The following is an 18984-nucleotide window of genomic DNA, read 5'->3' as shown; positions in this document are numbered from 1 at the left end:
CACTCAGATGTCTCAGGGGTAGACCAGAACAGGGATGGCCAAGAGGTTTTATCTCAACTGCAGTTCTGACCGATGAGGAGTGGCTACCTGGAGTACCAACTTGAGAGGCATTCTGGCCTCCAGCTCAGCAGGAAAGTCTGATGTTTGATAGTAGTGTTTGCCATAGGAGTAGCAGAGGAGAGTGGTGGCAGCTGGCTGAGGGTTTGCCCTCAGGTGATCTTTAAGCAGTTTTCCTTTCAGCCTAGCTTTACATGAGTGTATCATGCAGTGATTATGCTGATGATGACTGTCAAAACTACCTAATTGATTCTTTTATTAAACATCAACAACTGAGCAGATAAATTGGTCAAGACAGTGCGCCGACCATTATAAACCTTTAAAAAGATGCATGACAGATTGAATTATGTCCCCCCAAAAATGTGTGTATCAATTTGGCTGGGCCATGGTTCCTGCCTCTATGATGTTAATGCGGGAGGATGGGCGGCAGTTCCACTAGTGAGGGAGGACTGAATCTACAAGACTGGATTGTATCTTGAGGCAATCTCTTGAGATATAAAAGAGAAGCGAGCAGAGAGACAGGGGGACCTCATACCACCAAGAAAGCATGCCAGGAGCAGAGAGGATCCATTGAACCCGGGGTCCCTGTGGGGATAAGCTCCTAATCTAAGGAAACATTGATGAAAAGGCCAACAGAGAATGCCTTTCCCTGGAGCTGACGCCCTGAATTTGGACTTTTAGCCTAGTTTACTGTGAGGAAATAAAGTTCTCTTTGTGAAAACCATCCACTTGTGGTATTTCTGTTATAGCAGCACTACATGACTAAGACACAGAGTTTCTGCCAGGATGTTTACAATTTGTGGGCAATAAATTATAAATGGGGGAGACAGACTCACCGGATATCCATGGGACACTGATACAATGTAGGTTATGAAAAACTTAAAGTTTGCTTTTAGGGAAACCCAATGTAAAAAGCGAACATTGTTGTTCTAAATATTTTATTTACCTCCCATCTGTTAATTCTAATGGCAAGCATTAACAATTTATCAATTTTAATAAGCATAAATAATTTTTCAAAATTCATGTATTCAGAAAGAACAGTCTAAAAATGAGAGGAATATAGAAATAATATGATAAGCCCACATATCTAGTACTCAAAGGGTACTTTCTCTTGCAAAGAGTTCCTTCCTTTCTCATGATAAGAATATTTGGATTATTTTGTAAATTCCCACGTGCCTAAACTCTTCTCATTTGGCTAACTTCTCCTCAACTCTTGAACTAAACTCTGGAAATTCATACTAGAACACCACTTTAAACCGGTGTCTAAATCAAATTAATGAAGATAATGAGTCTACGTTGAATATCAGTGTGAAACAGGAAGCTTAAGAACATCTATCACAATAAGTGCTTTAAAATTAATCATAAGTAAAACAAAACTGAACTAAATAAAAAGCATTTTAGATAATCTGCGTCATTAAAAAACCCACTGCCACCAAGTCCATTCAGACTCACAGCGACCTTACAGGAGAGAGGGGAACTGCCCCATAGTGTTTCCAAGGAGCGGCTTGTGGATTTGAACTGTCGATCTTCTGTTAGCAGCCATAGCTCTTAACCACTGTGATAATAATTAGAATTTAATTGCTTCAATTCCAAAAATAATACTTTTGAAGTCCTTTGAAGTATAAGAAACTCATAAAAGAGAAAATGAAGTTACAATAAGCTATTTAGGACAACATAATTACTGTAGTAAAAAATAAACAAAAAAAGATTTAAGGATAAGCAAACGGACAATAAAAAAAAGCAAAGAAAATTTTACCTTGGAATAATCATTAATTTATTTCATGAACTACCCAAAGGTACAAAGAAAATATGATGGTATTCCTAGGACTTCGGGAGTATTCTTAAGAGATAGCATGAAATTTTTACTTTATAATGGTAAAGAAAAACATTTTAGCAAAGCAATATACCGTATAGCCACTTAAACTGTATTTACAATATACTTTTAAATAAATATTCCAATAAGTTCATCTGTGATGTGAAGCACGGACATATTTTTTCTTGTTTGTAGAACTGGAAATTAAAAGTTTCACTGAAATTTTGTAGAGTAGTGACAGTTCAACATTTTTTGAGGAAAAAAAGAGAAAAAATCTGCACATATGATTTGAAAATAAGGAAAATTTCTTTATGTTCAAAATAGCTTTTCTAACAAATAATAATATACTATAAATCTAAATATTATTTAGACACTAGAAAGAATGACATTCATGAATTATTTCCCCCCAGAGTGTGTGACTTTCAACCAGGTAGATCCATGGTCTTTTAAGATACTCCATAAGAAGGTCTCTTTGGCAGGTCAGAGGCAAGCTCCCTCAATGAGATCCCAACCAAGATGTCTTATACTGAACTTGTCTCAATATTATCTGGGAGCTCTAGCAAGATTCCAGGACAGAGATATTTACATTTAGTTAGAGTATGTCTTTTTCTTAAAAGCAAATTATAAATCATTTTTAGGTTGTGCTATCTTTGATGCCAAGAACAAAATATCCTAGAGTTTGGCTGGGATTAGGAATGGGTCATGAGAATCAGGATGTAATAAGGGTGGCTGATTGCACTTCTTCTGAAGCTTCATGGGAAGGAGACACAAACTGTAGCACAGTAAGACTGCCTACTTTTATTGAGGTTTGTAGGGTCATACATACCAGTTTTTAAAGCAAATATCAAGTCATCAAACTCCTGGGATTCCTCATCGGCTATCAGTGACCCCTGGCCATATCCTCCCGAGGAAGGGAATGTGGAGCCATTTTGTGGACTTGCCTTTAAGTCAGGGCTGGCCTGACTGGCTTGTTGGAAGGATGCTCTCTCCCAGTCAGGTGGTACCTTTTTGAATTGGGGTAGGAGGGAAAAGAAACCATAATATGAATGCATAAATATTCACTTTTTATCTCTGTATATCATTGTAATGGCCTAGTGAAAGGGCTATTGAAATCTTTAGAAATTAAGTCTTTTAATTTTATCTTTGTTCCTTAGAAAATTATGTCTGTCCGTAAGCAGTCTAATCTGGTGATTCTGAACAATTTCTTTATTGGGATTACTTGTAGATTTCTATGCTGTTACGTGTAGAGAAAGAAAACTACTTTTTTTTTTTTAACTCAATGAATACATTTTACATTTTTGTAGGAGTTATGCAAAGAAAACTCTGTTAAGAAATATAAGAAATGGAGAAGAACCTTCTTAATCCTTAATTTAGGATAAAACATATATATATATGTTATAAAATATATATATAAATATATATATATATGTTATAAAATATAGGAGGCATCTATAAGGGCATAAAACCCAACCCACTGCCATCAAGTCAATTCTGACTCATAGCAACCCTATAAGGCAGAGTAGAACTGCCCCATAGAGTTTCCAAGGAGCGCCTGGTGGATTCGAACTGCCAACCTTTTGGTTAGCAGCCACAGCACTTAACCACTACTCCACCACCAGGGTTTCCTATAAGGGCATAAGGGATTGAAAAAAAAAAAAAAAGTTATTTCATAGCATTCTAAGCATTCCTGTTTTTTGACTGATAATTAAAAAGATAATTCTATCTCAAAATGACTAAATGTATTCATTTCCCTCTAGGCTACTGGTAAACAAGCCCTTAATCCTTCTTTTGCTATGCTTTCCCTCCTATGCATGGCTTTTTAGAATGTTTCTGACAGCCCCTCAATGGCTGCTGGATCAAGGCCAATTCTAAGCCTCTGAGGAATGCAGAGCACACTTTAGGGTATGTTGTTGGGCAGCATCAAAAAGGAATGCTTAAGCAGTGGGCTAGCCAGGAATTGGACTGTCACAGCTGCTGCCTCCCAATATGAGGGACGCCTCATACTGAGAAAAGTGACCTGAGGATTTTAGAAATAACTGGTGAAAAGGACCTTAAAAAAATGTCACTAACAAGGTGAACATCCAGACCAGCACTGTCCAATAGAACTTTTTGTGATGATACAAATGTTTTATATCTGTGCTCTCTAATACAGCAGCTACAAGACATATATGGCTACTGAGTACTTAAAATGCTGCCCGTCTGACTGAGAAACTGAATTTCTAATGTTTTTGAATTTTAATTAGTTTAAATTTGCATAGATACATGTGGCTGTTGTTGTTAGCTGCTGGTAAGCTGGCCCCCGACTCATGGCAATCCAATTCACAAAGGAATTGGACTAATGTTAGGGTTTTCACTGGCTGAGTTTTGGGAGTAGACAGCCAGGTTTTCCTTCCTAGTCTGTCTTAGTCTGAAAGCTCTGCAGAAACCTGTTGGGCATCATAGCAACATGCAAGCCTGCACTGATAGATGAGGATGGCTGTGCCTGAGGTGCACTGGCCAGAAATCCAACCTGGGTCTCCCACGTGGAAGGTGTGAATTCTACCACCACGGCCCTCTATATGTAGCTAATGGCTAACATATTAGACATTTCAGATACAGACAGATACTAGATTGGGTGAAAATTCAAAAAACTTAAACTTTTTTGAAAAGATTCACTTGTGAGTTGTTGATTCTAAAAATATCCATTTCCACTGGTACCAACTGTGATGTTAAACGATTCCCTTTAAAGGACTTTTGGGGTCGAGAAATGGCACTAAATGCCTAACAGTACGAATGATATATTCCAGCTTTTAAATACTATATTTGGTTTGCAGTTATGCTACTTAATTTCAACCTGACATGAATAAAATTATTCTCTACCTCATCATAGAAGGCAAAAAAAAAAAAAAAAAATCTCTGGGCAGTTCTATCTACCTATCATCTTCCTTTCAGATGGAGGCACCTGCCATTTTGAGGATGCAAACTCACATACTGTTCCTCTTGGGTCATTAATACAGAGAAGCAATATGCAATATGAGCTGTGTAAGCTGTGTGCCAAACAGACCTTGGGCACGGCCGGTAATTGGCTGCATTACCACCTCTTCCTGGTCAATGTCTTCAGGTATTTTAAAATCTGAGCAGTGGTCTCAGTAGTATGCACAGCATTACTGACAGGTCAGTGGCAAGGTGATTTAAACATAGGAGATCAAAATGATGTGGACAGAATGCAGAGAGCAGTGGGAGGTAGATGTTACAGAGGAAATCCTGGCTAGGTTTTCTGCTAGAGCTTGCTGAAGCAAGTTTCTGAGCCTTTGTTCTGAAATACTTCCTGATATTTAATTAAGTTAAAACGAATTTCACCCTATTTTCTTTCCACTGAGAGCTTGTTGAGATTGAGGTAATGAGTTGGGATGAAGGAAGAGAGCTGTGAAATTATTTTAAAGAGTAATAGTACTTTAAGAAAAAAAAAATTTTTTTTAATGCAGATTCAGACACTGCCGTGGCAAATTAGGAAGATTCTGAAGAAGGAGATGTCAAATTATGCTGTGTCATTCCCAATACAAATTGCTGGTACAGACCTCAACTCACAGGGTAAGAAAGAAAGAAGAATTAGATAACTGGTGTGAAACCACAGTACCCATTGCTGTGGAGTCAGTTTCAATTCATAGCGACCCTAAAAGATAGAGGAAAACTGCCCACCCCATGGGGTTTCCGAGGCTGTAATCTTACAGACTGCCACATCTTCCTACTTCAGAAAAGCTGGTGGGTTTCAACCTCCGACCTGTGGGTAGCAGCTGAGTGCCATCACGGGTCCTTGATACCACAGTAAGCAAATCAAGTATCTTAGATAAACCAAAAAAGACCCCAAACCTGTTGCTGTAGAGCCAATTCTGAGTCATAGCGACCCTATAGGATGGAGTAGAACTGCCCCATAAGTTTCCAGGGAGTGCCTGGTGTATTCGAACTGCCAACCTTTTCCCAAAGTGAGAGAGAAGCACGAAAAGGGATGGATGGAGTGGTGGGGGACAGGTGGTGGGGTGAGGTGGGAGTATGGGGTTGTGGTGGGCAGGGTTGGGGTGGTCGTAGGGGTGGTGGGAGGTGGTGGTGAGGGCAGGCACCTCCTCCATAGCACTGATAAGATTCTGGGTGGACTTGCTGATCTCCCCTCCAGTAGGAGGCATTCCGCTCCCAGGTGTGAAGAAGGCTGTGCTGGGCCCTGGGTGCCCATTCATTTCCACTGTGTAGCTGGCCTTCATGGGGCAGCACATCTGGTTGTGTAGAATGAAATAAACCACAAACACGTAAAGGCCCTGCAAAAGAAAAGAACACCAGCATGTCAAATGATGACCTCCTAGAATGGCTGAAGAATAAACCTGGTTTTATGTGTAGCTGATTGTTTTTTACAAGTGGTCTCCAAATTCTACCAAAAGCTAAGAATTCAACAACATGCTAGGAGACTAGCAAGATGTCACTACAAATTTCTGGATATAACAAAAAAGTTAGGAAAACTGCCCTCTCACTAACAATTTTATCCCCTTGGTTAAAACCAAAGTAACTGTGAAATCTAGTCCAACTAATACATGCAAACTGAATTGTAGAAGTGTATCTTTCTGGCTTCTAAAACAGAATGTATACTACTAATCAGACATAAGGAGATCCTTGGAAATCCTATATCTGATTAGTAGTGTACATTTTGTTTTAGAAGCCAAAACTCTTACCTTTCAAAAAATTACCTTCTTTTCCCATGTATCTCATTTATTCTCTCTCTCTCTTTTTTCTTAGCAAAATGGTTGAAACAACAACAACAACAAAAAAAACCCAAACCCATTGCCGTTGAGTCGATTCCCACTCATAGCGACGCTATAAGACGGAGTAGAACTGCTCCATAGAATTTCCAAGGAGCGCCTGGTGGATTTGAGCTGCCGACTTTCATGGTTAGCAGCTGTAGCACTTAACCACTGAACCACCAGGGTTTCCAAATGGTTCAGGTGGGACGCTAATTAACGCTCCAAGTCAGCTGTAGATTTCTGGAAGGCCAGTGCTAATCGATAGTCCTGATTTTATTGACATATCTCACCTACTTATCTCATCTGGAAATGGAATCATTGGGTAGGGACTCAAAAGAGTCTTGTGGACTGTTTAATACTTAGCATGCCTTGCTTCTTAGTAAATGTTACATAAGAACAACAAAGCTATCTTTTGTGTTCTTAAAGACCTGCTGGCCCTTTAAATTCTTTTGCAACCACGTCAGATTTGACAATTGCTCTGCTTTCGTCACAGATAGCAAGTCAAATTTTGTATTTGTGTTCTGGCTACCGTCTACACTGGCTGTCCTTCATGATTTCCACAAGGGATCTACTGTATACGTCTAATGGTGTTTCTATAAAACTTGTTAATTTCGACCTTTACACTTAGCCAATTAAAGTACATTCAATTATGCCTTTTTTGTCTGCTAATCCTGGTATCAAAGTTTTGGAAGCAAATAAGAATCTTAGTTACTAAAATACTTATATTAATACACAAACATAAAGGCAAGATACTTAACTAGTTTATTAAATATAAAAAGGAGTTAATGCCAAATTTTTTGAGAAAACACACAAAAAATATTTATTTTGTGAAATTTGCATTTTCCCATGGTTCCTAAAATTTCTAGGAGTGTAGAAACAATAATTGTACTTGTGGGCCTGAAACTTGCAACTGCTGGTATGAAGAATACAAAGTCCATTAGAAAACACCAGGGTTTAAGAATTACAAGCAGCTTTTAATATAAAATGAAATTAAAGGACGATTGCAAGATGTACATGCTCTAGCATTTGATCTCTGCTGCCATCTCGGGTTTGGCTTTTTTTTTTTTTTTTTTTTGGCCATCTCCAGAATAAGGTCATAAATTGATCTTTCTCCTTTTCTACTGGAATGACCCCTCCCCAGGCTGGCCTCTACTTTAACAAATATGTTTTAAAATCAATAGTTTATCTACTAAAAATATTCGTAAAATGTAATTATTCTAACAATGCTATAAAATGAGTCATATTTCTTTTTGAATTAGGGTTTTTCTCGGGGGGGCATTACAATTTTAAATTATGTAGGGAAAGATAATTAGTTTCACGTGTAAATGATGTGACCATTAGCAGAAACAAATCTTCCTGAAAACACACATACACATTCAAGATTGTTTTTGTACAAATTAATTTTTTACATGGATAAGACCTAATTCCACTGGCAACAGCGATAGACAAAACAGGAAAAAAATTAAACTGTCAGCCTTAAAAATTGTGCGAATGTCATTGATTTATTTCAGCATTTCTCTAAGGGCTGTGAAATGATAGGGTAAAAGCTAGATCAGGAAACTAAAACTAAGCTTTGAAATCCATCTCTAAGGACCCATTTGTAAAAACAGCACATTTTCTCTCTTGTTTGTTTTCATATCTAGCTCTTTGTGCTTCAGGAAAGGAACCGCCTGCTGAAAATAACTCGCATGTGAAAACTGCGTTCTTTTTTTTCTTAAAAGATAGAACTATATAGTAAATACTCTGAATCTTATAGTTGCTCCCCAGGAAACATAAACACTATTAAAACAGAAATGAAAGAATAAATGCAGATTGTATGACATTTGCCTGTGTCCAGCCAAGGCTGGGCAAATATAGGAAAAGGACCTTCATAATCTCAAGTACTCAGCTGTGGGGGTTTCTGACCTCAGAATAAAAACAAGTCCCCATTCCAAACATTACATACTAAATCTCAGGCTCTCCTCTTTATGCAGATCTGTAAAAGTACTTTAAAAGAGAAATCTAGAATCTCAATTATTCAACCTACTATTGTTGAACAGCTACTGTGTACACTGCCAGGCAATGAGATACAAGGATAAACCATGCTTTTTACTTTCAAGTTGCTTACGAATACAATAATATCTTACAACATAATGGGATAACTGTTTCAGAAGCAGGAGATACATAATCTATCTGTTCTTTCTATTCATTACCTAGTGAAGGCCTACAGAGAAGAGACTTCCCTTCTACACACTGCTGTTTTGGTTACTTTGTTTCCTCTTCTACTGCAATCATGAAAAATGCTTTCATATTATACAGCTATAGTAATCAGAACAGCCTGGTACTGGTATGACAATAGACACATAGACCAATGGAACAGAATTGATAGTCCAGAAATAAACCCACACATCTATGGTCTTCTGGTTTTGACAAGGGTGCTAAGTCCATTCGATGGGGAAAGAAGAGTCTCTCAATAAATGGTGCTGGGAAAATTCTATCTTCACATGCAGAAAAACGAAACAGGATTCATGCCTCACACCATATACAAAAACAAATTTGAAATGGATTGAGGACCTACATGTGAAACCTAAAAACATAAAATTCATAGAAGAAAATGCAGGGGCAATGCTGTCGGGACTACCTTTTAACAATGGGTTATCTAAAATAATACCAAATGCACAAACAACTAGAGACAAAATAAACAATTGAACAAAATTAAAAACTTTCGTCAAAAGACTTTACCAAAAAAGTGAGAAGACAAGTTACCAACTGGGAGAGTATCTTTGGAAACTGTACATCCACTACAAATCTAATGACCAAAATATATATAAAACTTTGGCAACTTAACAACAAAAAGACAAATACCCCAATCAAAAAATGGGAAAAGGACTTAAAAAGACAATTCACCAAAGAGGACATTCAAATGGCCACCAAACATATGAAGAGATGCTCAATATTATTAGCCATCCAAGAGATGCAAATCAAAGCCACTACACTCCCACTAGGATAAAAAACAAAACAAAAGAAAAACAAAACAACCAATGTTGGTGAGGATGTGGAGAAATTGGAATCCTTATCCATTGCTGGTGGGAATGCAAAAATGGTACAGCCATTGTAAAAACAGTGTGGCGGTTCCTCAAAACACTAAAAAAAAAAAAAAAAAAAGATTACCATATGACTCAGCAATTTCACTGCTGGGAATACATGCAAGGGACTTGAGAGCAGCAACATGAACAGACATATGTACATCCATGTTCATTGCAGTACTATTCACAATAGCCAAAAGGTGGAAACAACCTAAATGGTAATCAATGGATGAATGGGTAAACAAACTATAGTACACACATACAATGGAATACTACTCAGCCAGAAAGAGAAATGAAGTCTTGATACATGCTACAGCATGGGTGGAGCTTGAAGACATTATGCTGAGTGAAATAAGTCAGTCATAAAAGGACAAATATTGCATGATTTCACCTATATAAAAAGACGAGAACAGTCAAATGTATAGAGACCAAAGTTTATTAGGGATTATCATGTGGGAGGAGGGAGTGGGAAAGGGGGGTTATTGTTTATGGAATGCTGAGTTTCAGTTAATGATGAAGGAAAAATCACATTAAGGGTAGGGTTGCACAGCCAATTAACTAACTGCTGTCAGTAAGTTGTACAACTGTAAAAAGTTGAAATGGCAAAAGTTGTATGATAGATACATTTATAACAACAACAAGAAAAATTAATAAAGAGCAACTGCTAAGGCTGCTTATGTACAACTAAATAAATTATGGGATTTGGTTTCTTGGTTTGGAGGTTCAGGGTAATAGTTTCATGTGACAACCCAGTTAATTGGCCTAATAATATTTTAGTTCTACCTCCCAGCCCAATGAGTAGTACCTGGGGTTTTAAAAGCTTGCAAACCACCATTCAAGGTACAATAACTGATCTCCATTTGTCTGGAGCAACAGAGGAAGGAGAGTCAGGAATACAAGGAAATGGAATGTGTAGCTTATTGCCTCCATGAACAACAGCCTCCTCTGCCATGAGACCAGAAGAACTGGATCGTGCCTGGCTACCAATACTGAACGTTTTGATCTAAGGTTCTACAGAAGAATCCTGATCAAAAGGGGAAAATACAGAACAGATTTTAAAATTCTCATGGAAACCAGACTTTCGGGAGCCATATAGGCTGGATGAACCCCCGAAACTGCTGCCCTGAGATAATCTTTAAACCTGAAAACAAAAAATCCCCTAAAGTCTTCTTACAACCAAACAATACATAGCTTAATAGGTAAAGAACGTCTTCCTTGAGCATTGTGCTCTTTTAAGAACTATCTATACAGGATCAAATTGACACCACCAACTAGAAAGATTAGATAGGAAACTTAGGGGGCAGTAAGTTTATGCTAATGGTGGAGGAACAATTTGGAAAAGGAGAGTGAGAATGGTTGCACAACTTGAAAAATGTATTTGATGTCACTGAAATGTACTTGTAGAAACTGGTGAACTGGTATATGTTCTGCTGTGTATATTTTCAATGACAACAAAAATTAAATAAATTTTAAAAAATGCTTTAAAAAATCTTTAGTTAGACTATATCTGGATTAACCATGCCCACTATGGCCAATTCTGTATTTCTTTTGACTCAAGAATTTAAGCTTTCATTAAAAGTGAGATGTGAGACCATATGGTCTAAACCAAACCCATTGCCTTTGAGCCAATTTCCACTCATAGTGACCTTACAGGACAGAGTAGAACTGCCCCATAGGGTTTTGGAGGAGTGGTTGGTAGATTTGAACTGCCAACCTTTTGATTAACAGCTGAGCTCTCAACCACTGCACCATCAGGGCTCCATAATGGTCTAAAGGGTTAATAAATACTCTTAAAAATGTACCATTATCAAGAAGGAAAATAAGTACAGGAGATTTTGGCCGCTTATCTTAATAATTTTTATCAGTCTTCTAGATGAGATGGAAAAAGAATTGATATTACCATTTCACAAATTTAACCGAGGAGTGGTGGCAGGGGAGAAGTGAGTAAACAGGAAGGTTAAACAAGCTGCCTGTATCTGAAGGAAGTGAAGTCTCCGTCGTCATACTCATTTGGGGAACTAATCTGAAACCCAAAGACTTAAGATTCAACACTCAACTAGGAGCAGTTATGCCTTGTGTAACTTGTCACACGGTATCAGGAGAGAGTATAAAACCCATCTATTCTAACAATAACTGCATGCAGGTTGCCTATGTCAGCACCTTTTCGTCCCAGCCTCTCTTATGCAATCATTCTTTCATGTTACAGAAAGCTCTCTGGGCCCATTTCTTGAAGGTTATTTGTCTCTAAATAAAGTAAAACATTAGATTTTACTATGTACATTTCATTTTTCAAATTCTGAATAGTATCTGAGCTAGTGTGACAGACTTCAGATTATATCCTTCACTAATGAGCCGTAACACACTCATACTGCAAAAGTTCTCAGTAATCCTGAATTTAATGTGTTGAGCAACCTGACATAGTGACTCCATATGGCCCCTATTTCTAATATTTATTTTAATTCTGGCAAAGAGTTTTGACTAATGATGTATGATAAAAATATGCAAAGAAGACATTCAGGTAGCTAACAGATACATGAGGAAATGTTCACGATCATTAGCCATTAGGGAAATGCAGATCAAAACTACAAAGAGATTTCATCTCACTCCAACAAGGCTGGCATTAATCCAAAAAACACAAAATAATAAATGTTGGAAAGGCTGTGGAGAGAATGGAACACTTACACACTGCTGGTGGGAACGTCAAATGGTACGACCACTTTGGAAATCGATTTGGCGCTTCCTTAAAAAGCTAGAAATAGAACTACCTGTATGATTTAGCAATCACACTCCTTGGAATATATCCTAGAGAAATAAGAGCCTTTACACAAACAAATATATGCACACCCATATTTACTGCAGTACTGTTTACAATAGCAAAAAAATGGAAGCAACCAAGGTGCCCATCAACAGATGAATGGATAAATAAATTATGGTATATTCACACAATGGAATACTACACATCGATAAAGAACAGTGAGGAATCTGTGAAACATTTCATAACATGGAGGAACTTGGAAGGCATTATGCTAAGTGAAATTAGTCAGTTGCAAAAGGACAAATATTGTATAAGACCACTATTATAAGAACTTGAGAAATAGTTTAAACTGAGAAGAAAACATTCTCTTGTGGTTATGAGAGGGGGGAGGGAGGGAAGGTGGGTGGGAGAGGGGCATTCACTAATTAGATAGTAGCTAGGAACTACTTTAGGTGAAGGGAAAGATAGCACACAATATAGGGGAGGTCAGCACAACTGGACTAAACCAAAAGCAAAGAAGTTTCCTGAATAAACTGAATGCTTTGAAGGCCAGTGTAGCAGGGACAGAGGTCTGGGGACCATGGTTTCAGGGGACATCTAAGTCAATTGGCATAATAAAATCTATTAAGAAAACATTCTGCATCCCACTTTGAAGAGTGGCGTCTGGAGTCTTAAATGCTAGCACGCTGCCATCTAAGATGCATCAATTGGTCTCAACCCACCTGGATCAAAGGAGAATGAAGAACACCTAGGACACAAGGCAATTGTGAGCCCAAGAGACAGAAAGGGCCACATGAACCAGCAACTACATCATCCTGAGACCAGAAGAACTAGATGGTGCCCGGCTACAACCGATGATTGCCCTGACAGGGAACACAACAGAGAACCCCTGAGGGAGCAGGAGAGCAGTGGGATGCTGACCCCAAATTCTCATAAGACCAGACTTAATGGTCTGACTGAGACTAGAAGGATCCCGGTGGTCATGGCCCCCAGACCTTCTGTTGGCCCAGGACAAGAACCATTCCTGAAGCCAACTCTTTGGACATGGATTGGACTGGACAATGGGTTGGAGAGGGATGCTGGTGAGGAGTGAGCTTCTTGGATCAGGTGGACACTTGAGACCGTGTTGGCATCTCCTGTCTGGAGGGGAGAGGAGAGGGTGGAGGGGGTTAGAAGCTGGCGAAGTGGACATGAAAAGAGAGAGTGGAAGGAGGGAGCGGTCTGTCTCATTAGGGGGAGAGTAATTGGGAGTGTGTAGCAAGGTGTATATGGGTTTTTGTGTGAGAGGCTGACTTGATTTGTAAACTTTCACTTAAAGCACAATAAAAATTATTTAAAAAAATGCAGGAGATAGTACTTAATCTGCTATTAATATATATTATATACGAAGAATTGAATCAGGTTACATATTAAAATGTAAATTTTACAGTGGTACCAGCAGTGAAATGTTTTAGGAACAAAAAGACAGGTCTATAGGCAAGAAGAGACTGGTGAAAGGCCTCTGCCATAAGGCATCACATACATAACTGTTTTCTATGAGAGATGATCAAAGACTGTGTTGTCAGTAGCTGAAACTGACTATGGATACGGTATATCATGACCTCAAGGATTTGAAGAGAAAGGAAGAGATTTTGCTAATATAAAATTCCAGTGAATTAAGATGAAAAAGACAGATTAAAGGAATTAAAGAAGCCAATATTGTTGTTGTTGTGCGCCATTTAGTTGATTTTGACTCCTGTTGAACACGTGTTAAAGCAGAACTGCCCCACAGGGTTTTCTAGGCTGTACTCTTTTTTTTTTGTTTTCTATTTTTTTATAGTACTCTAGACGAAGGTTTACAGAACAAACTCTAGTTTCTCACTAAACTGTTAGTACACATATTGTTTTATGTCATTGGTTAACAACCCCACGACATGTCAGTACATTCCCTTCTCAACCTTGGGTCCCCTATTACCAGCTTTCCTGTCCCCTCCTGCCTTCTAGTCCTTGCCCCTGGCCTGGTGTGCCCCTTTAGTCTCATTTTGTTTTATTGGCCCTGTCGAATCTTTGGCTGAAGGGTGAACCTAAGGAGTGACTTCATTACTGAACTGAAAGAGTGTCTGGGGGCCATATTCTCAGGGATTCTCCAGTCTCTGTCAGACCAGCAAGTCTGGTCTTTCTTTCCGAGTTAGAATTTTGTTCTACATTTTTCTCCATCTCTGTCTGGGACTAGACTGTAATCTTTATGAAAGCAGATCTCCAGGTCTTTTTCCCAAGGAACCACTGGGAAGGTTCAAACTGACAAACTTTTGGCTAGCAGCCAAGCACTTAAGCATTGTGTACCAGATTGGTAATGGTATCCCTGAAATAGAGAATCCAATGACTGTAACCGAAGATGAATAAAGAGATAAGACATTAACACAAGAAAAGTTCAAAAATAAGTAATGGAGTCATACAACAAGTGGTCCAATCAATGTTGTTGCTGTTAGGTGCCATCTAGTCTGTTCTAATTCATAGTGACCTATGGACAACACAACTAAAGACTGCCCAGTCCTGTGCCATCCTCATAATCCTTGTTATGCTTGAGCCCGTTGTTGTAGCCACTGTATCAATCCATCTTATTGAGGGTCTTCCTCTTTTTTGTTGACCCTCTACTTTACCAAGCATGACGTCCTTCTCCAGGGACTGATCCCTCCCGGTAAGATGTCCAAAATATGTGAGATGTAGTCTCACCATCCTTGCTTCTAAGGAGCATTCTGGTTGTACTTCTTCCAAGACAGATTTGTTTGTTGTTTTGGCAGTCCATGGTATAGTCAATATTCTTAGCCAATGCCAGAATTCAAAGGCCTCAATTCTCCTTTGGTCCTCCTTATTGATCATCCAGGTTTCACATGCATATAAGGCAATTGAAAGCACCATGGTTTGAGTCAAGCACACCTTAGCCTTCAAGGCGACATCTTTGCTTTTTAACACTTTAAAGAGATCTTTTGCAGCAGATTTGCCTAGTACAATGCATCTTTTGATTTCTTGGCTGCTACTTTCATGGGTGTTGGTTGTGGTTTCAAGTGAAATGAAATCCTTGACAACTTCAATCTTTTCTCCATTTATCATGATGTTGCTTATTGGTCCAGTTGTGAGGATTTTTGTTTTCTTTATGTTGAGGTGTAATCCATACTGAAGGTTGTGGTCTTTGGTCTTCATCAGTAAATGCTTCAAGTCCTCTTCACTTTCAGCATGCAAAGTTGTGTCATCTGAATATTGCAGGTTGTTAATGAGTCTTCCGTTCTTCGTGTAGTTCAGCTTCTTAGAATATTTGCACAGCATGCAGACTGATTAAGTATGGTGAAAGGATACAACCTTGACACATACTTTCCTGACTTTAAATCACGCATCCCCTTGCTTTGTTTGAATGACTGCCTGTTGATCTATGTACAGGTTCCTCGGGAGCACAATTAAGTGTTCTAGAATTCCCATTCTGTGAAATGTTATCCATAATTTGTTATGATTCACACAGTCAAATGCCTTTGCATATTCAATAAAACACACGTAAACATCTTTCTGGCATTCTCTGTTTTCAGCCAGGATCCATCCAACAACAGCAAAGATATCCCTGGCTCCATGACCTCTTCTGAATCCTGCCTGAATTTCTGGCAGTTCCCTGTCATATACTGCTGTAGCCACTTCTGAACAATCTTCAGCAAAATTTTACTTGTGTGTGGTATTAATGATAAACCAAAAACCAAACCCATTGCCATCGAGTTGGTTCTGACTCACAGTGACCCTACAGGACAGAGTAGAACTGCCCCATAGAGTTTCCAAGGAGAGCCTGGTGGATTTGAACTGCCGACCCTTTGGTTAGCAGCTGTAGCACTTAACCACTACACCACCAGGGTTTCCGATATTAATGATATTGCTCTATAATTTCTGAATTCAGTTAGATTACTTTTCTTGGGAATAGGCAGAAATATGGATCTCTTCCAGTCACTTGCCCAGGTAGCTGTCTTCCAAATTTGTTGGCATAGAAGAGTGAGCGCTTCCAGCACTGCATCTGTTTGCTACAACATCTCAATTGGTATCCCATCAATTCCTGGAGCTTTGTTTCTCACCAACACCTTCAGTGCAACTTGGACCTTTTTCAGTACCATGGGTTCTTGACTGTATGATACCTCCTGAAATGGTTGAACATTGACGAAGTCTTTTTGGCACAGTGGCTCTGTGTATTCATTCCATCGTATTTTGATGCTTCATATGTCATTTAATATTTTCCCCATGGAATCCTTCAATATTGCAACTTCTTGCTTTGATGCTGGAAACTATGCCACCAGTATTCAAATACCAGGAGGGTCACCCATGGTGGACAAGTTTTAGCTGAGCTTTCAGACTAAGACGGGCTAGGAAGAAGGACCCGGTGATCTACTTCAGAAAAAAATTAGCAACTGATAACCTTATTAATAGCTGTGAAACACTGTCTGATATAATGCGGGAAGATGAGCCCCTCAGGTTGGAAGGCACTCAAAATATGACTGGGGAAGAGCTGCCTCCTCAAAGTAGAGTCGATCTTAATACCATGGATTGCATCAAGCTTTTGGGACCTGCATTTGCTTACGTGGCATGACTCAAAATAAGAAGAAACAGCTGCAAACATCCGTTAATTATCAGAATATAGAATGTATGAAGTATGAATCTAAGAAAACTGGAAATGGTCAAAAATGAAATGGAATACATAAACATCAATATCCTAGGCATTAGTGAGCTGAAATGGACTGGTATTGAACATTTTGAACCGGACAATCATATGGTCTACTAGACAGAATGCATAGGAATCAAATCAACTACATCTGTGGAAAAAAACCAAAACCAAAACCAAACCTGTTGCCATCGAGTCGATCCCGACTCATAGCAACCCTTTAGGACAGAGTAGAACTGCCCCATAGGGTTTCCAAGGAGTGCCTGGTGGATTTGAACTGCCGAATTTTGGTTAGCAGCTGTAGCTCTTAATCACTATGCCACCAGGGTTTCCATCTGTGGAAAGAGATGATGGAAAAGCTTAATATCGTTAATCAGAACAAGGCCAGCGGCCAACTGTGAAACAGACTGTCAGTTGCTCATATGCAAGCTCAAGTTGAAACTGAAGAAAATTAGAATGAGTCCTCAAGTGCCAAAGTATGACCTTGACTATATACGACCCGAATTTAGAGACCATCTCAAGAATAGATTTGATGCATTGAACATTAGTGACTAAAGACCAGAGGAATTGTGGAATGACACCAAGGACACCATACATGAAGAAAGCAAGAGGTTATTAAAAAGTCAGGAAAGAAAGAAAAGACCAAAATAGATGTCAGAAGAGACTGAAATTTGCTCTTGCATTCTTAGTAGCTAAAGCAAAAGGTTTTATTTTTAAAAGCGAAAGGAAGAAATGATGAAGTAAAAGAGCTGCACAGAAGATTTCAAAGGGCTGCTCGAGAAGACAAAGTATTTGTAATGACGTGCAAAGATCTAGAGGTAGAGAACCAAATGGGAAGGACATACTTGGCATTTCTCAAGTTGAAAGAACTGAAGAAAAAACTCAAGCCTTGAGTCTGCAATACTGAAGGTCTAGTCAATACTACCTATCTTTTAACTAGAAAGTGCTTAGACTCAACAACGGACTCATATATACCAAAAATCAGGAAGATAGCACAGGACTGGGCAATATTTTATTCTGTTATACATAAGGTCACTAGGAGTCAGAGCTACTAGATAGTAACTAAAAGAAACAACAAGAAAGTGCACAAAACAAGGCAGGATAAGAGAATTACAGGAATGAAAATCTTGATTAAAAAATAGGTCTTCTTGTGGGTTCTTTAGCTCCAGAATTACAAAATTGAGATTAAAAATAATAATACCTTCTATTAAACTGTAACTTCTACAAAAGCTGAAATGTTGTATTTTTTAGTTTATAAGCAGGGTGCATTGGTTGTTCAGTGGTGGAATTCTTGTCTTCCATGTGAGAGACCCAGGTTCAATTCCCTCTCAATGCACTTCATGCGCGGCCACCGTATCTCTGTAAGTAGATGCTTTGGTGTTGTTATGATGCTGAACAGGTTTCAGGGGAGCTTCCAGACTAAGACAAACTAGGAAGAAAGGCCTGGTGATCTACTTCCAAAATCAGCTAATGAAAATCCTCCTGTGGATCATAATGATCTCATTTCCTAAGTCTCCATGCCCGGGACCAGCAGCATTTCGGTCCGTTGTGCATGGGCTTGTCATGAGCTGGGAAGAGCAGCTGACAACAACGTGGTACCTAGCATGCAGTGGGGCTTACGAAATATTTGTTAAATAAGAGAATTTTGCTTTTAAATTTCATCAGTGGGAGACAGTAGGATTGGAGAGGGGACAGGAATCACCTTGACAGCTGTTGGATAGTCAACACAACTGAAACACTTAGAAAACCATGGGAACAATTATTGCCCAAATGCCTTTTAACACAAGGCTGCTAACGATGAAATGTTTCAGTTTATGTTTTTCTGACGACACATTTATTTCACCCTTTTTTGGTTAATATCG

At 38.8% G+C, this 18984-nt stretch overlaps 1 protein-coding gene across 1 annotated transcript in view; it reads right to left on the bottom strand.

The window, feature by feature from the left end:
- The window catches only part of ADGRV1 (adhesion G protein-coupled receptor V1), a 614420-nt gene that overhangs the window by 13677 nt on the left and 581759 nt on the right, over positions 1-18984 (bottom strand). Inside the window, exons 87-88 of the mRNA XM_003404981.4 lie at positions 5968-6159; positions 2697-2874 (exon numbers count right to left, since the gene is read on the bottom strand). Coding sequence (XP_003405029.2) covers positions 2697-2874; positions 5968-6159 — 370 coding nt within the window. The remainder of the gene's footprint in view (positions 1-2696; positions 2875-5967; positions 6160-18984) is intronic.

This window comes from Loxodonta africana, chromosome 2 (assembly GCF_030014295.1).
Source record: "Loxodonta africana isolate mLoxAfr1 chromosome 2, mLoxAfr1.hap2, whole genome shotgun sequence".
NCBI classification, from domain to species: domain Eukaryota; kingdom Metazoa; phylum Chordata; class Mammalia; order Proboscidea; family Elephantidae; genus Loxodonta; species Loxodonta africana.
Note: the sequence above shows the minus strand (reverse complement) of the source record. Positions and strands in the feature narration are given on the sequence as shown.